Source organism: Helobdella robusta, assembly GCF_000326865.2.
Source record: "Helobdella robusta unplaced genomic scaffold HELROscaffold_11, whole genome shotgun sequence".
Taxonomy (NCBI): Eukaryota; Metazoa; Annelida; class Clitellata; order Rhynchobdellida; family Glossiphoniidae; genus Helobdella; species Helobdella robusta.
This window is the reverse complement of record NW_008703617.1, coordinates 3461250-3485174: the sequence shown is the minus strand read 5'-3', so window position 1 is coordinate 3485174 and position 23925 is coordinate 3461250. Positions and strand designations below refer to the sequence as shown.

The following is a 23925-nucleotide window of genomic DNA, read 5'->3' as shown; positions in this document are numbered from 1 at the left end:
ATCATCTTTGACTGCATTTCGTCATGCAGCGAATTCATCTTCGAAGGATTGTATGTCAGTCACCCGTTTATTGATAGTTGCGATATCATCATCAAGCATTCATCGTCTTCACCATCCCCATCGTCATCGTCACCATCTTTTCATTTTCGTTTCCATCGATAGACAGATAAGATACACCTTAAGTACAACCCCTCTGTCCAATGCGTCAAGATTAGGAGAGAACCATTTATCTATCATTCTTTCATTCGTTCTTTCATTTATTCATTAATTCAATTATTCATTCGTTCGTTCATTCATTCAGTCATTCGTTCATTTAATTCTTCATTTGTTCGTTCGTTCGTTCGTTCGTTCATTCATTCATTCATTCATTCGTTCGTTCGTTCGTTCGTTCGTTCGTTCATTCATTCATTCATTCATTCATTCATTCATTCTTTTTTTTTTATTTGCTTACATTCTTTCAGTCATTCAATTTATTTTTCAGCCAACGCCCATAACATAATCATCGTTTTATTACAAAAGCCAGGAAAGAGGATGGAGGAAGGAGTTCCTCTACTTCAATAACTCTTTTACGAGCATCTTTATAGACAGCATCAAACGCGGCTAACAAGGTTTTCTCATGCTTTTTTCGTTTTGTATCCATTCATTCATTCATTCATTCATTCATTCATTTGTTCGTTCGTTCGTTCGTTCGTTCGTTCGTTCATTAATTAATTAATTCATTCGTTCTTTCATTTATTCACTCATTCGCTCACTCATTCATTTATCCAACCGTCTAGCTACCCATATACCTATCTGTTAATATTAAACTTAAGTAAAATAATTTCTTCTTTCTTCTTTATCTTCCGTCATTCCAGTTTTTTGCATTGGATTCCAAATTTTTAAGCAGCACCACAATCATCACAAGCGCGCCTGCCTAGAGTCACTAGAAGAATACACTTGAAAAAAAAATCACAGCAACGTTTGAAACGTTTCATTGTTGTCTGATATAGTGTTAGAAATAAATTTTCGTGTGAAAGAAAAGTTAGAAAGGTCTGGCAGAGGCATAAATCTTTATGAAGGCCAGAACACGGGGGATTAATAATGGCTGGTGTGATGTTAGCCGGTGTGTAGTTGTTGGACAGTTCGTTGTTGGTCATTCATTGTTGTTCTGTATTATTTTTGATCGGTTGGTCAAGTATGTTGTTGTTGCTTGTTCACAAGTTGTTGGTCTGTATGCTCTCGTTGTTAGCTGGTTAGTATGTTGTTTTTATTGTATTGTAAGTTGTGTTGTTAGTGTATTGTTGTTCATTTGTTGCTGGTCAGTGCTTGCTGTTGTTCATTTGTTGCTGGTCAATCGAAAAGAACACAGTGGCCTAGATACATCTGCAACATGATCGTTTGAATAGTCAGCAGCTACAGAAGCCAATAAATCATTCGACCCATCATTATAATCAATAATAATAACATTGCAATCGTCGTCGTCGCTCGGTTTGTTGCCATCATCGCCATAGTCATCGTCCTCATCAACTACTTTTTTGTGTATGTTAATATGACGTCGTTGTTATTAAAAACTAATTTCAATCAATAATAAGGGTTGATATAAACATATCAGTTGTTTATCACATGCACACACACATATACAAACACACACGCATATACATACAAACACAACAACAAGCAAACACACACATACACACAACACAGATTTAGAGATACACAACACATACACACAACTATATTAACAGAAATAACAGCAACTATAGAACTATAGCAACTACAATAGCAACTACAACAACAACAACAACAACAATAACAACAACAACACTATTAATGATAATATTTTGAACAACAAAAAATAATAATTATAGAGCGTTATGTAATAAAGGATGTACGTAGAAGGATGTAGTTAGGCGGGAAGACAGCATGAAATAATATGGCGCGAAACCTTATAAGAAGTACCTAGCGACAAGTTTTTCTCATCCACCGCTCTTATTTATAAAGATCTCTCAAACGCAATTTTATGCGTCGTCGTTGTTGTTGTTGATGATGTTATTGTTGTTGATGATGTTGTTGTTGTTGATGATGTTGTTGTTGTTGATGATGTTGCTGTTGTTCTTGATATTGTTGTTGTTGTTGTTGTTGTCGGGTAGTGGTGAGAATGGTGACGTCACAATACTTTTTGCGATTGCACAAAAAATGAAAGTTACAGAAAAATAGCGTTGCAGTAAAAGAAAAATTAACATAAAATTAACATAAAATTAACATAAAGAATGATTAGACGACGACGACAACAACAACAACGACAGCAAGGATGAAAAAAAGAAAGCAATAGCCACAACACGGCAAACAGCTTAAGTTATAATCCAAACCAATTCATCGCATACATTCGTAGCTGCTGCAAACTATCTACCCAACTGGAAAAGTTTCCTTAAGGCAGAGTGCGTGTTATATTTGCTCGAGGCTGTTTGTGCTTGATGATGAATTTTTAATTAAATAAGAATCAGTGTATGGTTGTTATGCGAATGTATGTGTATCTGTACGTGTGAATGTGTGTATGTACGTGTGAATGTGCGTGTATGTTTGTATTGTAATAATTGTTATGGTTTGCTACAGAAAATTAATCATGTTATTTGGTAGTTGAATAGAATTTTCTGAGCTATTTTAAAATAACGTGTTGAAGTTGGTGAAGTATGAAAATTTAACAACTACGATTATCTCTTTTTTATCTGAGTTATTTCAAATTTAGAAAGACCCGTGGACAGCCGGCAAACGCTAATCCACAATAAATGAAGCGTCGCATCCAATGACCAATGCCTATAGATTTGAGAGGGATTATTTCCTGAAAACAGCAATATGCATCAAACTTATCCTATAGCAATTCATCAAACTTATCTCCAAGCATTTAAAAGTCTTTTGAAGTTAAAATTTCATTCCTGGCTGGCAATATTTCTGGCTCAAGTAAGACTTTTTCTTTTGATCGCCATCCCTTGATTCATTATAAAAAATTGAAACGTGGGAGGAAAATATTGTTGAGTGTTGTTTGAAAGTTGAGTGGCTGCAGAGAAATTATGAAATGGTTTAAACCTGTTATTGTGGAGGTCAAAAGTTAGTTGACTCGTCTGTTGGGCTATGCATGTGTTTGAAGTTTTGCCAGTGCTAAAAATAATTGTAATAAAACAAATTATTCTTAAGGTGATAATATGAGTTAAGTGTTAATAAAAATATACTTAGATATACAAGTAGACAAATTTAAGTAATAGTAGTTGTAGTAGAAATAGAAGTGGCAGTCATAGTATTAGTAGTAGTAGTATTAGTAGTAATAGTAGTAGTAGTATAAATAGTGAAAGTAGCATTAAAAGTAGTAGTAGTAGTGGTAGTAGTAGTAGTAGTAGTAGTAGTAGCAGTAGTAGTTGTTGTAGAGTTAGAAGTAGAAGTGTAGTAGTAGTGTAGTGTAGTAGTAGTAGTACTAGACTAGTAGTAGTAGTAGTAGTAGTAGTGTAGTAGTAGTAGTAGTAGTAGTAGTAGTAGTAGTAGTAGTAGTAGTAGTAGTAGTAGTAGTAGTAGTAGTAGTAGTGTTAATAATATATATGTGATTTATTTTGTTTGCTGAATCGCGTTACGACCACGTTGGCAAAAATGTTTCCTTGGGTGTGCTAATGTTGTTTACGCTATGGCTTCAACTATTGTTGTTGATGTTGTTGTTTATGCTGTAACTCGTGTTGATGTTGTTGTGTATGCTGTAACTCGTTTTGATGTTGTTGTTATTGTTTAACTGTATATGTTGATGTTGTTGTCATGATAAATGACATTTATGTTGATGTTGTTGCTGATGCTGGTGATGCTTTGTGGTTGTTGTTGTTATTTTGGTTGGTAGTGTTGAAATGAAACCTATGGCCAAAATTTTATCTGTTTGATTTTTTTACTTAGTACAGTTTCCAAAAAAAGGTAGAAAGTTGGATGTTTATTTTTCTTGTTTTTATATCCCTTACACTACGTACATTGCTAAGAAGCCATGTTAGGCTTTTTTGGTATGCGATATGTCGTTGGGGGAATGTATTGTTTCATGTTGCTGTTTGTGTTGTTGTTGTTGAAACTATTTGTGCTGTAGTTGATGGTGCTAATGAAATTATTTGTGTTGTTGTTGAAACTGTTTGTGTTGTTGTTGTTGGTGGTGTTGTAGTTATGATTGATAAAAAATGTGTTGTTGTTGTAAAGCTGTAGTTGTTGAAAAGTATTGTTGGCAATGTTGGCAACATGTCTATGTTCATGTTTTTGTTTACTTTTGTAGTTGTTGTTTGTTGTTTGTTTGTTGTTGTTTTTGATGTTTTTGTTGGCATTATAAGGTTGCAGGGTGGTGATAAATTAATTTGTGAATGAATTCTTCTGTTCTGCTAATCAAAGAGGGCAGTAAATTTACTGCAGGGCTGTTCTCTACGTTTTATCGTCGCTGACGGCTGGCCAGGTTGAAATGTTTTGTTGTTGTTGCTGCTATTGTTGTTGTTGTTGTTGTTGTTGTTGTATAGGTGTTTTGTGTGTGTCGTCATTGTTGTTTGTGTGGTTGTTTTTGTGGTTGTTTATGTTGTTGGTTATGTGTTTTTGTGGTTTTATGTTGATGTTGTTGCAGGTGCTAACCACGTGTTTTATATTTTTATTTTCATTCATAACGAATTCTTGATGAAATATTCTCGCAATGATTTCTTATTGCGTGTGCGCCGTAGGCCATACAGAAATTGAAATAAACGAGAGAAAGATTTTTATTTTCATGTTCGTCTTGTAGCAGCAAACTAAGTTGACGTCAAGATTGTTGTTGTAGTTGGATGTAGTCGCTATTGTTTTTACTGCTATTAATGTTTTTGTTGTAGGTAATGTGTTTGCAATGTTGTTATGTTGTTGTTGTTGCTTGTGTTAGTCTCTGTCAAGTTTTTATATTTTTTATTTATGCTGTTATTCATTCGTTAGTTAACGGCAGATCAACTTCAAAACATTGAAATATTATTGTGTCGTTGCATTTGTGCTTCCTGCTGCTATTGTCGACGTTGTCGTTACTTTCACTGCTGCTGTCGTTGTTTGAATCTCGTGGAAATGTTAATAACCAAACAATTTAGTAATATCAATAGTAACGCAGATGCCACTGCTAAGTTGAAATGTTTGTCTTGATGAAAAATTTGAAAAAAATCTTCAAATTTTTCAAACCGACAAAATATTGTGCGGTTTGTTTGCACTAGTCACTGTATAAATAAGCGATTGAAAACAGTGTAAAGGCACGTCTGACGTATTTGTATGTTGTTGTTGTTTTGTATGTTTTGTTGTTGTTGTTGCTTTGTATGTTATGTTGTTGTTGTTGTGTTTGGATTTGCACCGGCTGTTTTTGTTTCATTGCTTATATTCTTTGTTGTTGTCGTATTTGGTAAGAGTGGAAATAACATAAAGGAAAAAAACCCGAAAAAAATAGAAGTGGTAAAAATTTTGACAAAGACAGTGATGATGACGACGACGATGGTGACAAGCACAGTGACAATTACGACATTGAAGATAACGTGAAGAAAAAAACAAGCAGTGAAACAAACTACAAGGATGATAGCGACCTCGTAAATAACGGCAATAACGACGTTGTGGACGATGTCGCGACGACTACGACGGCTCCAATGTTATTAACGATAATGGCGTCTAAGATGAAAATTTATATCTCTTCTAGCTTCTGCGACAAGATATATTATGTAAGGTTTGTCTCGAGCTGCGGTCTCATAACACACGCAAACAAATATTGCGAATTGATAATTAAGAAATTAACAATTTTTTACGATTTCGTTAACAAATATATCATTTACAGAAATTTTCATGAATATGGAAGCTTAAATGAAAAAGGAAAATAAATAAAAGTAAATAAAAATACATAAAATTAAAGAAAATTAAATAAAAACTGATCTACAAAAGCCATTCACAATTACCCAATAAATTTCCAGGTTTGTGCTTAATTAAAATTTTTTTTCTAAACTTCAGTTTAGTGATTTTAAAAATTTTATATTAAAGGTAGCTTTCTTAATGAAAAAAATTGCAAAAGTAATGAGAATCATGATTGTGATTAAAACACTCTTTGACAGGGGTGGGCAAACTTTTTGCTGTGAGGGCCGCATTGAGAACTATTTTACCTTTGAAGGGCCGGATATGTACTTAAATAGCTAATTTTTTGGACCCGGGGGAGACTTTTTTATGATTTGTGGCTCCTTTTTTGGTCATAGTGTCTGGCTGATGACTATTTTTTGGGCGAACAAGGCCTCGCGGGCCGCATCAAATAGCTTCGCGGGTCGCCTGGCCATAGTTTGCCCACCCCTGCCCTATGATGATGATGAGGACGACGAGAACGATGAAGATGGTGATAATGATGAAAATTTTACAATCAAATAATTTTTCTCAAAAGCAATTTGTCGTCCCAAGATAAGAACAAAATTTAAAAAAATATCATTTATTATCACGAATAATAATGAACAGTAATAGAAAGATTAATTGCAATAATAATATAATATAACAATACTAATAGCAACAGTACACTAACAACAACAACAAATATTTGAAATATAATAAAACAACGTTATCGCACAGAGAAGAACGACTGTAACAACTAACTTTGCAACAAATTAACATGTGAAGCGGCAAATATTGCATCTCTCTCTCTCCCTCTGTCCTGTCTTCTCTTTCTTTGTTAAGCAACGATTATAAGCAACATCTTTGTTTTTTTCTTTCTTTATCATCTTCTCTCTCTTTCTCGCTTTCTCTCCCTCACTCAGAGCAACGAATAATTCAACCGCTTTTTCTTTTTTTTATCCTCTCTCTTTCTCTCTCTCTCTCCCTCTCTCTCCTCTTTCTCTCTCGAAAGATATAAAATCCTTCAGGATGTTTCCGCTATCTCATTTTTTCACCTTATCATTATTTTTTTATTTTGACCATGTTTATTGTTCTACATTTTTTTCTTTTTCACTTATTTTTAAAATTTGTTTGTTCATTCAATTGCTCGGACATGCATACGTGGCCAGTGAATCGATATATCTGTGGTTTAATCAGTTAATTTGTTGATAAACATGTAACTGGAATGAAATTTATTATATACTTGTCCGTTGGTTAACGTTTTTAACTGGTGAAAATAAATTTTATTTTAATGAAATTGCAATAATAATACAATAATAAAATAACAATAGATAATTATTGCTATTTAAAAATTCACTATTTTTATGTTAATGAATTATAAATAAAATCAGAAAAATACGTGGTTGACACGAATAATAATAAATAATAATAGAATGATTAATTGCAACAATAATATTATATAACAATGCAAATCCAGCCAATCATATCTCTCGAGACAAACACCCACTCTCAATTGAACCAATCACAGGCCTCATAGAATTTCATTGAAAATGTCCGCATAAATTTGTTATAAAATATTAAAGAAAACAAATTAGATTATATGACATAATAATAATAAAACTAAAAATGATAATAGTAGTATTAGTAGTAGTATTGGTAGTAGTAGTAGTATTGGTAGTAGTATTGGTAGTAGTAGTAGTAGTAGTAGTAGTAGTAGTAGTAGTAGTAGTAGTAGTAGTAGTAGAGTAGCAGTGATAGCAGCAGTGGTAGTAGTAGTGGTAGAGTAGTAGCAGTAGTAGTAGAAGTAACAGCAGTAGTAGTAGAAGCATTATAATAGCATTGAATATGCTCACTTATATTTGTTATAAAATATTAACGAAAGAAAGCAATAATGATTGTATGGAATACTCTTCAAAGAGAGCTCACATGGTGGTCCACGTAGAATTCAATATACACCAACGCTGATACTGCGGCTATTATTACCACTACTACAACTACCACTACTACTACTGTGGCTGGTACTTCTCACTGGTAGTGCTGCTACAACTGCTACTACTGCTGATAGGATTACTGCTACTACAACTGCTAAAATTAAAAATTTTAGCAGTTGTAGTAGCAGTACTAAAATTTTTTCTACTATATCTACCTTTACTATTACTACTTCGGCTACTGAGAAATTTTCACGGTTTCAAATGTTTTAACAACGATTACTAAAATTCAGCCACAATTGTTGTAGGTACGACTACTACTTGTAACGTTACTGCAGCTACAACTAAGACATTTATAAATGGCGTTTCTAGTTCAACAAACGCATTTTCTCCAACCGAGCAAATTTAAATGTTATTAATGTTTATGGGCAGAACGCTTCTGCATAATGCATTTTGTGCGAGTTTAATACTTCATACGCACAGCCGTGTATTTCCTATGGAACTATTATTATTGTCTGTTTTTTTTAAATAGAATTACCTGTTATAAATAAATATGTTAATTATTTGTTGTGAAATTTTTGAAAATTATCGCCATTGAACAGTTTTTAAATTACATCAGTTCTCACCCAATGTAACAAACGCTTCAACAGTTTTGCTTGCGTTGGTATTTTGTTTCATTCATTACATTACATTCATTACATTGCAGTGCTTCTTTGGTGTTTAATAAATATTTTCAGGATGTAAAATTTCTGCTGCTGAGTTTTTACCGCCATACATAAATGATTGATGGCTTGGCAAAAATCTTCCTTCCTGTAGAGTTTGAAATTTCAAGCAAGGAATATATCATCTACATACATTTATTAGTCTATCGCCATCATGACCAACACCATCACCAGATCATCGCCGTATCATTATCATCATCGTCTTCATCATCATCATTAGTCATCATCGTCATATCATCATCATCACAAGAGGGAATTTGTTTCAGTCGGTTGATTGTGACTGGAGGACTAGGGGAGAGATGATCAAATGAAGGACAAATAGGAAGAATTTCAAGCTGGCCGTATGCGTAACATGAGAAATGTTTGTAGTAGGAGGAAGGAGATGAAGAAGATGATGATGATGGTGATGATGCTACTGCTGCTGAAAGAATGATGATGATGATGGAAGAATGATGATGATGATGGTAACTAATATTATGATGTAAAGAATGTATTATGAAGAGGAATGAAAAAGAAAATGATTATGAAGATGGTGAACTACTTTTGCAGTTTTTTTTAAACAGTCTAAGATCTAGAAGTCCGGCTTGTGTTGTAATAATAATAATAACAATAATAATAACAATAATAAACTTACTAAAAGCAAAATCAATAAAAATATTAAATAACAATGTTTTCTATTCGCAATTGTTCATTTATTTATGTTCCATATCATGCTAGATGGGTCATTAGAAAAGTTTTGCGACCGTCATATACATGTCTGCCATTTTAGTTTTTGTAGAAATTTTTAAAATTTAATGAACCATTGTCTTGTTATTATTGTCAGCGAGGTAGTAGAACACCGCGTTATTTTTGATTAATTATTTTTTTGACTGAAAAATTTTTTAAACGTGGAGGAACAAATTAATGTCTCACTTTATAACATCGTCCGTTCGTCATTATCATCAGTGTTGTTGGTGTTGTGCTTGATTCAACGACACGCAAACAAACACACACGCGCGCACCACACACACACGCGCACCACACACACACACACACACGCACCACACACACACACACACACACACACACACAAACACACCTGCAAAATTAAAATTAGACGAGTGAATGAAGGAATGTGACGCAGTTTAAACAAGACGGGTTGTTTGTTTTCCGTATTGACGTTTCAACTCACTATGTTTGGCCGGTTGATTTGTTTTGGAAGGTCTTCTGTAAACTTTTCAACTGTTATTATCCGGTTTAAATATTTTTGTTGTTTATTGATAACGAGCTAATATTACTTCTGAAAATTTTACAAAAAAAAACTAAAATATGACATGAACCTTATTTACTTTAACGGAAAAGAAACATTTACTAGTAAGCTGAAACAGTGTTTGCTATTGATACAACTAATAAAATACATACATACATACATACATACATACATACATACATACATACATACATACATACATACATACATACATACATACATACATACATACATACATACACAGTGTATGTAATATGTGTAAAATATTAACAGGAGAATTGTTTAAAAATGTTGAAAATGATAATGGCGGTAAGATGATGGCAATAATGATGTTATGTCATGTTATTGATCTCAACACATCACTAGCTAATTGCTTTGGATGTCTGCCAATGCATTGCTTAAGGAGTTGTGCAACATGCGTGTTGTACATTTGTGTTGCTGATGCTTTGTGTTGCCGTTGGTTGTGTTGTTGTTGTTGTTAATGTTTTTGAGGTTTTTTAACGCTGTTGTAGTTTAAGATTAAAATTGTAACATGAATAAGTTGAGATCATGTTTGCACAGTTACGTATTGTTATGCATGCATGTTGTACATATATAAATAAAATTTTCATATGATTTTTGTATTTTATTGTCGACAGCGTACGTTCTTACGTAATTGCTTTAATGGGATTGCTTCTATGATCGATGCCGCGTTCGTCGGTGTTGTTTATTTGCTTTTGTTGGGTTGTGTCGGTTTATCAGAAAAAAATTGAATTATTATCAGTGGCTAGGTGTCATCGCGAGTATGTTCGAATAGAGAATGATCCTAACTTATCATTTGTAATGTGTGGACTTCCGGGTTATTGCTCGTATTTGCTCGTATTTACGTACATTGTACTGTGTGTGTTTGTTTGTGTGTCTATATATATGTGTGTGTGTTTTTTTTTGTGTGTCCATGTGTGTGTGTGTTTGTGTGTGGTGTGTTTGTGTGTGGTGTGGTGTGTGTGGTGTGGTGTGTGTCTTTGCGTGTCGTTGATATCTCAGAATCCAGCAAGAGCAGTAGAAGGGAATGACCTTTAACCTTCAAACTTTGACAAAATCAACATACATAACAACCAACAACAACAGCAACTACAACCAACAACAACTACAACCAACAACAACAGCTACAACCATCAGCAACAACAACTCAACAATTGCAACAAATACAACATAACACATGCGAGATCTTCTCAGTGATAACATGCAAATAAATATCGAAAATTGAGCTAATTAGTTTGACGGCTCACTATGGAACGCAAAAAATGTGTTAAATACGGGATGACGACAATGAAAAAGGCTCCAACATCAAGAACTAATTAGCGATAAACACTTTGGCAAAATAGCACTATTGATTATAGAGTTAATTATTGATTTACTAGCATTTTGACAGATGATTATTCGCTTATAAAGAGTGTTTGTTGTTGGTGTTGTGTCTGATGTTATTGTCATCTTGATGTCTTGACAACTGTTGAAGATAGCGTCATGTGTAATTGTTTTTTGTTGTTGAAGTTAATAATGTCATCATTTCGTTGATGCTATTGTTTTGCTGATGTCATATTGTTTGTTCATTTAATTGAATTGTTTATATTGTAGTTGCTGTTAACGTTGTTGTGGTATTAATGTTATAGTGTACTATACATCACGGTGGATGAAAGGTAAAATGTCGGCGGACTCGTTAATGTTTATTTACTTTGGAGAAAAGTATTATTTTTTTGCACTTGCCAATATTATAAATATAAATAAATATTCATACAAAATTTTGCCCACGTTTCCGCTAACGGTTAATGGGTGTTTCGCAGTGCAAAACATTTGGGAAGAAGAATATTTTTCCATCTCGGAGGCTCTGAAAATTTGATTAAAACGTTGGAATGCTTTGTTTTTTTGATACTGTAATTGATATTTTTAGTTGTTGTTGCTGATGATGCTGATGTTGTTGCTGTTGCGACTGATTTTGTTGTTGCTGCTGTTTTTGTTGTTGTTGCCACTGATTTTGTTATGTTTTGTTGCAAATGGTGTTATCTGAGCTGTTTTTGTGTAACGTATTAACGTATATACGTATTAACGTATATTGTGATTGTAACGTATATACGTATTAACGTATATTGTGATTGTAACGTATATACGTATTAACGTATATTGTGATGAGCATGAGTTTGGCTGGTGATGCTAGTTTTAAAAAACTTTTGTGTGCCAACAATTACAGTTTCCTTCCAATTCAAAATATATTCACAAATTTTCATTAGAAAAAAAAAGTTCATTGTGCAAGCTCGAGATGTGTGGTTCTTTTGTTTTATAGGATACAATCGTGTAGGACGGGGATATTTTAACATGCTTTCTTCGGCCCATGTTTCAATTATAAATTTTAATAACAAAATGGCAATTGGTCGGTTATTTTTTCTAATGTTGATAAATTATTATTCGCCTACAACTAATAACAATATAATCCTATATAATTATTAATTAAACAATTCCATATATATATATATATATATATATATATATATATATATATATATATATATATATATATATATATATATATATATAGAATTTATAGAATATTGTAAAAATATATATATATATATATATATATATTAAACCATTATACAATACAAATATTGAATCTAGCCTGTAGAAGCAACTGCCAACAAACCATTGAGGTCCTGGCTCCCACTGGTTTGACTGCTGTTTCCAGACATGTGGCACTCTTCGCTTCCCTCACGTGACACATTCCTGCTGTTTCCGGCAGCCTGGATATTTCCGGCAGAGCTACCACTTCCAGCAGATAGATTATTACGAGAACCGCTTCCGGTAAGATGGCTTCCACTTGTTGCGAGGGCACTCCCGACCAAAAGACTGTTTCCGTACGCTGCTGGGATCAAACTGGCGGCTCTCTTGCGGCCGGAAAAAGTTGGAGGAATCCAGAACTGATCGTTTGTAAGAGTGTTTGTTTGTGGGAAGTGATGAGGTGTTTGGAGGAATTTAGTGGCTACTGTGGTTGACGCAATTGCAGATGGTGTGGCTGTTGGTGGCGTGGCCGCTGTTGATGATGACGAATACGATGACGAGGCTGTTTGGACCGAAGAAGTTGCTGGTGTTGATGATGTGAGATAAGGAGAAGAAGGAAGAGGAGAGAGATATTCTTGCTGGTATGAGGTTGGCCTGTTGTGGGTTGAAATGTTGTGAGATGTACGAAGACAAATGATGTGCAGACATACTCAAATATTCGTAAGTGCATTACATATAAAACATCTTCAATACCATTTTTGAAACAATCAACAATTTAATTACAATTTTTCAACTCATCCAAGGAACATTTGTTTTTTATTTTTGATTATATTGATGTAAAAAATCAATAAAATCTGACTTGGGAAACTGAGGTTTATATTTTTAATTCAATAGTTGCGCTTACACTTACATACGCACACACACACACACACACACACACACACACACACACACACAGTTTTCAAAAAGTTCATAAAAATGACTTGGAATTGATGTCTTGAATTTTTCTACTAGTAGTTTTAACAAGTACTCTGTACACATGTGTCTTCATTTATTTCTACCACAATTTTCATCGATGCAATAAAAAGCACCTACCCACTCAGAGCCTGTGATAATGCGTTGCTTATATTTTCCAACGTAGAAGCCAATGGCGCGAATAGTGATGGAGAGCTGTGCTTTCTCCTTATCGGTGTTGCAGTTGCTGCCGCTGATGTTGTAGTTGGTGGTAGCGGCTTGTGGCTGGTGGTGGCTTGTGGTTGTTGTTTTGTGGCTTGGTAACGTTCGTGTTGTTTTTGTAACTGCTCCATCAATGATTCCCTCGGTTGTTCATCTTGCTTCTGCAGCTGTTGTTGATCTTGAAGTTTTTGATGAGATTGTTGTTGCTGGGGTTGTTGCGGTTGTTGTTGATGTTGTTGTGGCAGTGGTTGTTGTGGCTGCAGATCAGCCTGACAGTAGTATTCAGAACGTTTCTTCTGAGAATTGTAATGTTGTTGTTGAATGTAATTGGTGTAAAATTTATTTTGTTGTGCAGGCAGTTGAACGTTTTGTTGAAAATTTTGTTTGCTTTGTGGTTGCAGTTGCGATTGCAGTTGCGGTTGCAGACGTTGATGCTGTTTCTCCTGGAACAATACAGAATTATCAATAGCTTTGCAGACCGGATGTGATTTCCGCAACAAATCATAATTAAGATTGATGTTATTACCATCATTAACGTTTTCAGTCCTATATTTGTTGTTATTATTGTAAATGTTGTTGTTATTGCCATTGTTGTCTTTATTATTAATGTTGTTGTTGTTGTTGTTAGTTTGATCGTCAGCGCTTGGTGATTGCGGAGGGGAGGGACTGACCTGCGTCGGGGCAACAAACAAACTCATGGCTCTGAATCGGCGAGTAAATGCGGCACCTGGCGACAACTTCTCTCCTGCGACTGCTTCCTCTTCATCGCTGCTACTCTCACAACTGGCTGCCTTCTTGCCGGAAAATATTGTTGATAAGCTTTCTGATGCTTTTTTGAAAAAAGTTTTATTTTCAATCGGTGGTTGTTGTTGTTGTTGCTGCGGTTGTTGCTGCTGCTGCTGTTTTTGATACAAACGATGTTGCAAGAGAAGTTGTTGTTGCTTGGTAAGAGAAGACTGTCTCACGTGACCGGAAGTGTCCGACATTTCGCTGCTGGGCTCGTTTTGTGAATTTTTAATGGATACGATTGTGCTGTTTTCAATGCGGTTTAAATTTTTGAAACTGGTATCACTGCGATGTTGTTTCAGTGGTATGCTATCTTTGGCGTAGTGGTTGCAAATAGTGTTGTTGTTATTGAAGTTGTTGTTGATGTTGTTGTTGATGTTGTTGTTGATGTTATTGTTGATGTTGTTGTTGATGTTGTTGTTGATGTTGTTGTTGGTGGTGGTAGTGGTTTTGTTGTTGTTGTTGTTGCTAGAAATTATGTTGGATGGAGTTGTAGGTGGAGATTCGTCCAAACTTCTGCTTGTTAAGTGAATGTATCTGTAGGAGAAATTTTAAAAAATGTACTTGCGTGAATGTGTTACAGTCGCCTTTTTTCATTTTTTACATCTTAAAAGCGTGTCTTATTAGTTGCGTACATTTATTCTGCGTGTAAAAAATTGTTAAATTCATGTAAACATAACTTTGAGATTGTTGTTAATTTTCAATTTAATCAACAAAAGTTTAACTTTGGTTTGAAACTCTATTAGAATGCTGGTAAAATTTTCGAATGAGTGGTGGATTAAATTGAATGAATCGTTGGAATAATGAATTCCTCAAATCCATTTCCTGTTTGTGTTAATTAGTTCTTGACCAGAGACCATATAATGCCACTGAGGGCATTAATGCTAATGAGCTAAATGGACATTACGTACCATCATAAATTATGTTTGATCATACCTGTTCTGGAACTTTAATGTGCACTTTAACGTATAGATCATGTTGAAACATACAAATTTGCACACAAGTTTTAGTTTTTCAGTTTATTTATAATCAGCGATTTAACTGTTTTAATATAAGCGTGTCTGCGAATTAAGATGTAAGGTTCAATGCAAACATATGCGCGTGTATATGTGTGTATGTATGAACCCATAATTGATTAGAACTATAAGGAAGTAATAATCATATCCGGGTTCAGCTTTAATCTATGTTAAACGCTTTGCACAGACAGGTATTTTAATGCTCCATCCAAAATACAGAAAGAATTATATTTCTGAAGTAAAATAGAGAAAGATTGCTTTACATAACTCTTATCTAATGGGTCACCCGAAACTTCTACAATCCTGCTACAGAAAACTCTGAGTCTGAAAATCGGTTGGATGTGTGTGTATGTTCGTATATGTATAATATATATATATATATATATATATATATATGTGTGTGTGTGTGTGTGTGTGTGTGTGTGTGTGCATGTTTGTGTGTGTTTGGTATAAATGTTCGTTTGTAATTGGGCGCTCAAGAAAGTTTGATGTACCCTTATTCAAACATAACTCCGAAATAAAAACGTGTATCCGGTTTTTGTATTACTTTCTTTCCTCAGAAAACTCTCTTTCTCTCTCTCTCTCTCTCTCTCTCTCTCTCTCTCTCTCTCTCTTTTCTATTCCAACATTGCACGCACAGTCAACGTAGATGATGTGACTTTCTTATCCCACTCTCTTGTTCGTAATACACGTTGCAGTTTAACTTTGCTTACATTCGGCCATTTTATATTAATTGCCAAGTTAGAAATTTTTACTATTGCTAAAATATGTTGTACGCACTCCAGTCAAACTGATTTCAAATTTTGTATAAAAATCTGTAATGCCATCGATCGCCATCAAATGAAGTTATTTGAATATGCTAAATTTATTGAAATATGTTTACAAGTGAAGAAAATCTTTTAAAATTTTCTCACAAATTTTAGATAACTTGACGAGTGATTTCTCTACCATACAGACGATTGGAGCGATTGGGCAACGTTAAAGTGTATGGTACTACTACTGCAGAAACCGTATTTTCTTGGAAAGAAAATTCTACTATCACGTGCAATGTATGTAATGCGTTGCTTCACGAGTATCTACATGCCCTCTATGTTTTTTGTTGCTATCTCTAAAAAAATATGTGAAAAATATTGAAAAGAGAGTTTAATCTGTAATAATAAATATACTACATATACATTTTAATGTTTTGCCTAGGATAGCAATTGATACAATGTTTTTTTATGAAGTCATACTTGCATACATTTGTATTCATTTATAAGTGCATAGTAACAAGTGGAACCTAGCTAAACACGCATCCTTCATGCGTCCAACACGACCATCACCATACATCATTTTATTCAGACTTCGATATGTTATCACTGATGAGTTTTGTTTCAGGTCATCAATTTATTCATCCATCAAATTAATAACACTTCATTCTTGATTTTTATTTATTATCTTCCGATACATCTTCTTTCTCTGTGGGTTACACGTTCGTGTCCGTCCGCTTGTCTCGTGAACTAACCCTATAAATATTTTTACCATAGTTTTTTTCAAGAGGACGCCATTATTTATATTGCCTATTTCAATTTTTCAAATTGCCTCGAGATGACGTGACGTCATTATTCATCTATATTAAATATTTTCATTTTTTAAACTTTTCACGAGTAAGCCACGCACGGCTGATGAACAACATCTCCTCAATTTAAAGAAAAATTCGCGAAATTATCTTCAAAAAGAATTTTAAAATTCTTCTCAGAATGATACAAATATAACGGCACGCATCGACAGTTGATTCTGCTTAAGCTGACTGCCTAGTGCTCGCTGTCTTAAGTATGTATGCAAGCATGTACTTTGTATTGTGTGTGTGTGTGTGTGTGTTTGTATGTGTGTGTATACTGTGAGTTTACTTTATCAATGTGTGCGTGTGTGTGTTCATGTATGTTTGTGTATATGTGAGTGTGTGTACGTTTTCATAGTTATTATAACTAAAAAATTTATCGAGTGCTTAGGCTGTGTAAACTTACCGTTGAAAATTCTGTCATTTTAAAAATTTGTTTGATGTTTTGTTGTAACTGTGTGCGTGCGTGTGCGTGTGTGCGTGCGTGTGTGTTTGTGTGTGCGTGCGTACGTGTGCGTGTCAGCAAATATAAACATAGTTGTTTTTGGCAGATGGGATGTTGATATGTCTGTATTATAATACATTTAATACAAGTTCCTTGCAAATAACACGACATGGTTCGGGTAGAAAGAGAGAGAAAGAGAGAGAAATAGAGAGAGAGAGAGAAAGAGAGAAAGAGAGAGAGAAATGTTCACGAAACAAACATCAGTGCCAATTTCTTCAGCTAACCAAACAAGATGTTACATTGATAAAGTGCGGGAAGTAGTAATTGATATTTATTACTAGATGTACATAAGATACTAGGTGTACATAAGATACTAGGTGTACATAAGATACTAGGTGTACATAAGATACTAGGTGTACATAAGATACTAGGTGTACATAAGATACTAGGTGTACATAAGATACTAGGTGTACATAAGATACTAGGTGTACATAAGATACTAGGTGTACATAAGATACTAGGTGTACATAAGATACTAGGTGTACATAAGATACTAGGTGTACATAAGATACTAGGTGTACATAAGATACTAGGTGTACATAAGATACTAGGTGTACATAAGATACTAGGTGTACATAAGATACTAGATGTACATTACTAGATACAAGATGTACATAAGATACTTGATGTACATTACTAGATACTAGCAATTGTCGTAAAAATGTTTATTTGTTGAAAAAAGCATAAAAAAAGAATAGTATATTAATTAAGTTAGGGAGTTAGGAAAGTTAGGTATATGAGTAAAACTATTAGTACATGATGTATAATGCGCGAGCGTTCTTGAAACATTATCAACAAAACAAGTGTAAGAGATTCATGCATACATACATACACACACAAACACACATATAAAGACACAATGAAAACAAATCTAAATAAACAAAATTTAAAAAAATTAGAATGATTGATAGAAATTTTTTCTATCACCATAAAATGGTCCAACATGGTCCTCAACCATTCAACACTTTGAGCTTCTACAACAGACGATGCCAGGCTATTCAAATCATTCCAATCACCAACTATTCTGTTTGGGAAGAAACACTATTGTTACACTGACGAAAGATATCGTTTATGAACATGATGAACAGAAATGGTCCAAGCACGCTCTCTCATATGAATGTATGCTACTTCGGAAATACGCACTGCTCGGATATTCTAATGGAAATAATTATTTTTGCATTCTTTCGTTTCAATGAGTTTATTTATAATTATAAATCCATCTGTTAATGAGTGATTGAATGAATATGTGAGTGAGTGGATGGTCGGGTGACGACATCCACATTTTCATCATTACAAACACCTCCACCTCATTATCAATCTAACCACTGCATCACCATCAATTAATAAGCACCTGATTCCTAAGATTATCATCTGGCTATGTTTGTTTCGTGGAGTTGTGTTGCTGAAATTTCATTCCGACCGCACGTGACTTCTCATACAGTTTTCATCATTGGTCATTTTTCTTTCGCACCAATCCCATCGTTGCGATATTTTAATTCAGGAAAGTTTTTCATTTCATTGAATGTGTGCTATTTGTTTTATTTGATTTTATATTTTTTGGACTTGAGTAAACTCGATTTCTAATGCAAAATAATTTTTCCCACCAATCTGCCATACACCATCTCGTTGTTTTTAGGTACTGCTTACCTCAATTTTTGTTCCTAAAATTTTTCTTAAATTTTGAAAATTTTTTTTAATTTGTAAACTTAGTTAAATTATTAAAACTAGTAAACATTATTAAGTTAGCAAAAATATTTACCGCATTTTACGAAGACTAGCACGTCAATTGCTTTTCAAACGCTTTAACATCACAACCAATAAACTACAAAAAGTTAATTTTAATATATTAATTTATCATTTAAATTTATTTTTATCTAATCATGCGAACCGGCACATAAAGGTTTGAAAATACAACAAGCAAACAAACATACAAAAACACATACATACAAGCAAACATATAAACGGACATACAATCAAACACGCAAACAAATTGATAGACGGATTAAGAATAATCAGATTTTGATAGAAGCTATTTGATTTGCGCGCCAACCAATGCCAACCTGATGACTGGTTTCTTCGGAAAGATGAACAAGGAAGACCTTCTGACTTGATCAAACAAATTTATTTGGAAGTCACCTTGCTGTGTTGTTGCTGATGTCGTTGCAGAAGTTGTTGAAGTTGAAGCTTTCGTTGTTAATGTCGCATTTTGTGTTATTATTGGTGTATTCAATGTATCAATTTGTTTGTCCATTTGAGGGTATTGGTAATAAAGTTGTTGTTGTTGATGTTGTTGTTGTTGTTGATGTTGTTGTTGTTGTTGTTGTTTATAATGTTTATTTTGTGTCAGTTTTTGTTTTTTTGTGGCAAAAGAAACGTTTAATTGTGTGTTTTGTTGGTTTTCAACTTGTTTAGCCTGTTGCAACAACTGTTTGCTCTCTGCTGAATTTATTTTATTTTCTTCTTCTTCCTTTCTGGATGACTGATGAGGTTTATTAAATTCAACGACGTTTGATCGCTCGAAAGTTTTATAATTTTTCAGATTTTGATTGCCAATCTCTCTAAAGCATTTATTTGCATTCCTCTGGTCATCATCGTTGTTATACTGGTCATCATCATTTCCATTTTGGTCTTGCTCCTTTGCCGTTCTGTTCTCCCTAGTTTCTTCAACGTATTTGTTTTCGTATTCAAAAATTTGTGCGCCTACAGCTGCACTTATTACTTTATTTTTTCTGTTCGTTGCTGTTGAAGAAGCAGCTACATCAGACGTTTTTGTGGTTGCGGTTGATGTTTTGTCTGTTGGTGACGCTGACGTTCCGACGGCAAGGTCTCTGGAAAGAAAATTTATGGAGGGAAATTTTTTGTGGAATGTGATGCAAGTAAGAATGAGGAGGATAACGAGAAAGACACCCAATATTGATGCTATCGTGGCGTAGATCACGTGTTTCTTATGGGAAGCTGAGGATATTTTCTGAGGAGAGGGCGATGACGTTGGTGGCTGTGGTGGCTGTGGTGGCTGTGGTGGCTGTGATGGCTGTGGTGGCTGTGGTGGCTGTGGTTGCGAAGTTGACGTTGCTTGAATTGGTTGAGGTTGCTTGAGTTGTAGCTGTTGATTTTGCAGCTGATGTTGTTGCTGCTGATGAAGTTGCAGTTGTTGTCGTTGTAGAAGTTGTTGGTAGTATTGTTGGTGTGGAGTTTTTTGTTGTTTGCGTTGTTGTTCGTAATAGTAATGATAATATGGTTGTTGTTCATATGCTAGAGTGGTTAATTTGAAATTTTGAATTGGCTGTTCTTTGCGATTTTGTAAAAAATAATTTGCTCTGTCTTTTTTCAAATTAATTTTTTTGCCGTCATTATTCTGATTGGCTGACGTTTTTTCAACGGCGGAGTTAATAATCTGGTTGTTAACGTCATTTTTGTTGTTTACGGTGTTATGGCTGTTGTTGTTGTTGTTGAGGATGTTGTTATTGTTGTTGTTGATGTTTTGGTTGCTGTGGTTATTATTGTTGTTGTTGTCATAGTTTGGGATGTTATTAAAATTGTTGATGTCGTTGTACTCCAAAGAACGTTTAAAAATGTTTCTCCTATCAGGTAAATAAATTGGGAGTGTTTTAGTTGCTGCAGCTTTTTTAGATAATAACTTTTTTAATTTTGTGATGTTAATATAAGTCAAATTACAAAATGATGACGTCAACGATGACGATGATAGTGTCGACAACACACGCAGCAATACTGACGATGATGACGTTTTCAATAGATCATTTTGATGGAGGTTTATGCTTTCTTGATGATGTTGGTCAGTTGCTGGTTGCTTCTTATCTGTTGGTTGGTTGAGGAGTTGTGTCCGGTGCTGATGTTTTGAGTGTTGGTGTTTGTGGTCATGTGGCTGTTTGTAGTGTTGTTGTGGTTTGTGGTTTTGGCGTTTTTGCTGTTGTTTGGCTTGTCGAAAGCGGTTTGATTGGTGTTGTTTGGGGCTCAAAAGAGTTTGACAACGTCGTTCAATGTTAACCGGCTGCTGACCGAGATGATTGGGATGATGTTTTTGAGGCCGATAATAAATATAATAGCAAGGACGATAACAAAAAAGACGATGTTGATGATGACGAAGATGATGATGCTGATGATGACTGTGTTGATGTTGTAGTCTTAGAAGTAATAGTAACGATGATAATCGTGCTTCGTGCTCGGAATAGCGGGAAAATTTAGAGCGGGGTTGAAGTTTATGATGTCGTTCTACATGTATACATAATGGACTGGTTATGAACGTGTGGCGTTCATGAAGTTTCTGTGGTTGTTGTTGGTGGTGTTGATGTTGTTGTTGATGTTGCTGGTGGTGGTGTTGTTGATGCTGTTGCTGTAGTCGTTGCTGATGATGTTTTTGCTGCTTCAAGTGATGACAACAATGTTGATAGTTGTTGTTTTGTTGACGGTGATTGTAATGAAGATGATTAAAGTGCTGTTGATTACGATTTAGAGTGCTGCGATGATGGGTTGTAGGTGTTAAGTGGTTTTTCAAATTTTCTATTGGCTGCCGTTGATGATGATGACGACGACAATGATGTTGGATCAAATAATAGTAGTCCTGGATTGGATGATGACGATGATGATGTTAATGATGATGGTGATAGATGATGGTGATAGTGGTGATAGATGATGGTGATGACGATAATTATGATATTGATAATCATGATAAGAATAATGATTAACATTTGAAAAAATAGATGGCCAAAATGATGAGACAACAAAGAGGAAGAAGATAATAATGATGAGGATGATGTAGAAAATATCGTTGTTGAAAAACAGTTTTTTTTATGACGAAGATGATGAGAATGAAATGGATGATGAATATAACGTTTTTGGTGACGAAGATGATGAGAATGAAATGGATGATGAATATAACGTTTTTTGTGACAAAGATGTTGATAATGAAAATGATGATGCCGACGACTACAATAATGTTGTTTATCAATCGCTTGCAAATGCAAACAAACACTTACTTCATGTTTCCTTTGTTTGTTGAAGAAGTTCGTGTTTCTAAAAATTTTATTTCTTGCTGGTATGTCGGAGTTGTATTTTGCTGTTTCTCTATTGGCACTACTACAGATAATAATTCTAAGGGTTTTGTTGTTGATGTTTTTATAGGTAGTAATGCTGTTGTTTTTGCTGTTGTTATTGTCGATGCGATTTATGTTGAAGTAACTTATGGCGATGTTGTCGGAGTTGCTAAAGAAGTTTTTAGTTTTGTTGTTAGTTTCAAGCGTACAAACACTGATGCAGGTGTCGCCACAGATCAAGCTGTTGTGGTAGATGTCACTCTTGAAGCCAGAATTTAGATCAAGTGTTCGTCTGATGACGTCATTTTCAACATTATTTTTTCTCAATTCATCAGAGAGTTTTTCGTTAAAAATGTTCAAAACGCCACTTTTCACGCTAGTACGGCCGTCAGGTTTCGGAGATAAAACTTGAACATTTTCCAGGCGGCAATTTATTGAAGCTCTATATAAATGTCTCCTGGAGTAACGTAACGTCGATGGAAGACTGCGCACTTCAGACGTTCGGCTATTAGACGTACCCTCCGTAATCGTTAAAATAATAGGAATAATAATAACAACGACAATAGCAATAGAAGCAATAAAAGTTGGAAATCTACGAAGAACGGTGGCGATGGAAACAAGGGAAATAATAATAAGAGAAGTCGCGTGTGCCGCTATGTTCATTGCGTCTTACGTTCTATTTCGTGTTTGTTATTTCTCTTCTTGTCAATGTTAAACTGCATGCATCCATTATAATATACGGTGCGCATCGTATTCTCTTTAACGTACCATGTCCTCCTCTATAATATCCGTTAATTTTTCCCTTCAGGTTTAATTATTCGTTCAATTCTTAAAGTTATATATGGATGCTGCATACATTCATATCGCAGTATATAAATACTATACATACACACGACAACAATATTTATACTATATATATATATATATATATATATATATATATACAATATTCTATAAATTCTACCGAATGTTTGGCGAGATTGCGTCGGTTGGTCGCAAAACTTCGGCGTCGGTTGGTCGCTGAACTTCGCCAAACATTCGGTAGAATTTATAGAATATTGTAAAAATTATGGTCTATTACCAACATATATATTTATATATATTATTATTATTTATTTATTCTTTTCTAGTGTTATATATCCGTGACTTAATTAGGAACTGACAAATGGAAGAGGTTAATGTTTCAAAAACAAGCAGATGACATTTTTTCTTACTAACCATTTTATGATTACCTATTATTAATTTTGAAATGTATATATACAATTTCTGTTTATTCTATGCGGATGTTGTTTGCTGCTAAAATGTTGTATATTTCAATTAAATTTTTCTTTAAATTTGTGTTAAGAAATTTATACGTGGTTTTGTTGCTACGATTCTTCAATTTGACTGTTTACGCCATTGTTTTAAGTTAAATTTTTAAATTTGTTTGCTACTGCAATGACACAAAAATATAAAGTTTAAGGCGTTTTTATGTTTTCAGCAATTTCAACAAACTAAACCAAACTAATTTGAACTGTTCTTC

The 23925-nt window shown here is 34.3% G+C and overlaps 3 protein-coding genes across 3 annotated transcripts; all 3 read right to left on the bottom strand.

Moving 5' to 3' along the window:
• Positions 1-12385: 12385 nt before the first annotated feature.
• On the bottom strand, positions 12386-15208 carry HELRODRAFT_167438 (hypothetical protein; the record flags this gene model as incomplete). Its single annotated transcript, XM_009012944.1, has 3 exons — positions 12386-12923; positions 13365-14768; positions 15168-15208. 3 exons carry the CDS (start codon positions 15206-15208, stop codon positions 12386-12388), a joined length of 1983 nt encoding a protein of 660 aa, XP_009011192.1.
• Positions 15209-17571: 2363 nt separating this feature from the next.
• HELRODRAFT_72278 (hypothetical protein) lies at positions 17572-17946 on the bottom strand (the record flags this gene model as incomplete). The annotated part of the gene is made up of 1 exon (XM_009012943.1): positions 17572-17946. A coding segment is annotated over one exon (375 nt), but the record flags the coding sequence as incomplete, so codon positions are not given.
• Positions 17947-19381: 1435 nt separating this feature from the next.
• HELRODRAFT_167437 (hypothetical protein) lies at positions 19382-23066 on the bottom strand (the record flags this gene model as incomplete). Its single annotated transcript, XM_009012942.1, has 3 exons — positions 19382-20933; positions 21087-21199; positions 22347-23066. 3 exons carry the CDS (start codon positions 23064-23066, stop codon positions 19382-19384), a joined length of 2385 nt encoding a protein of 794 aa, XP_009011190.1.
• Positions 23067-23925: the final 859 nt, after the last annotated feature.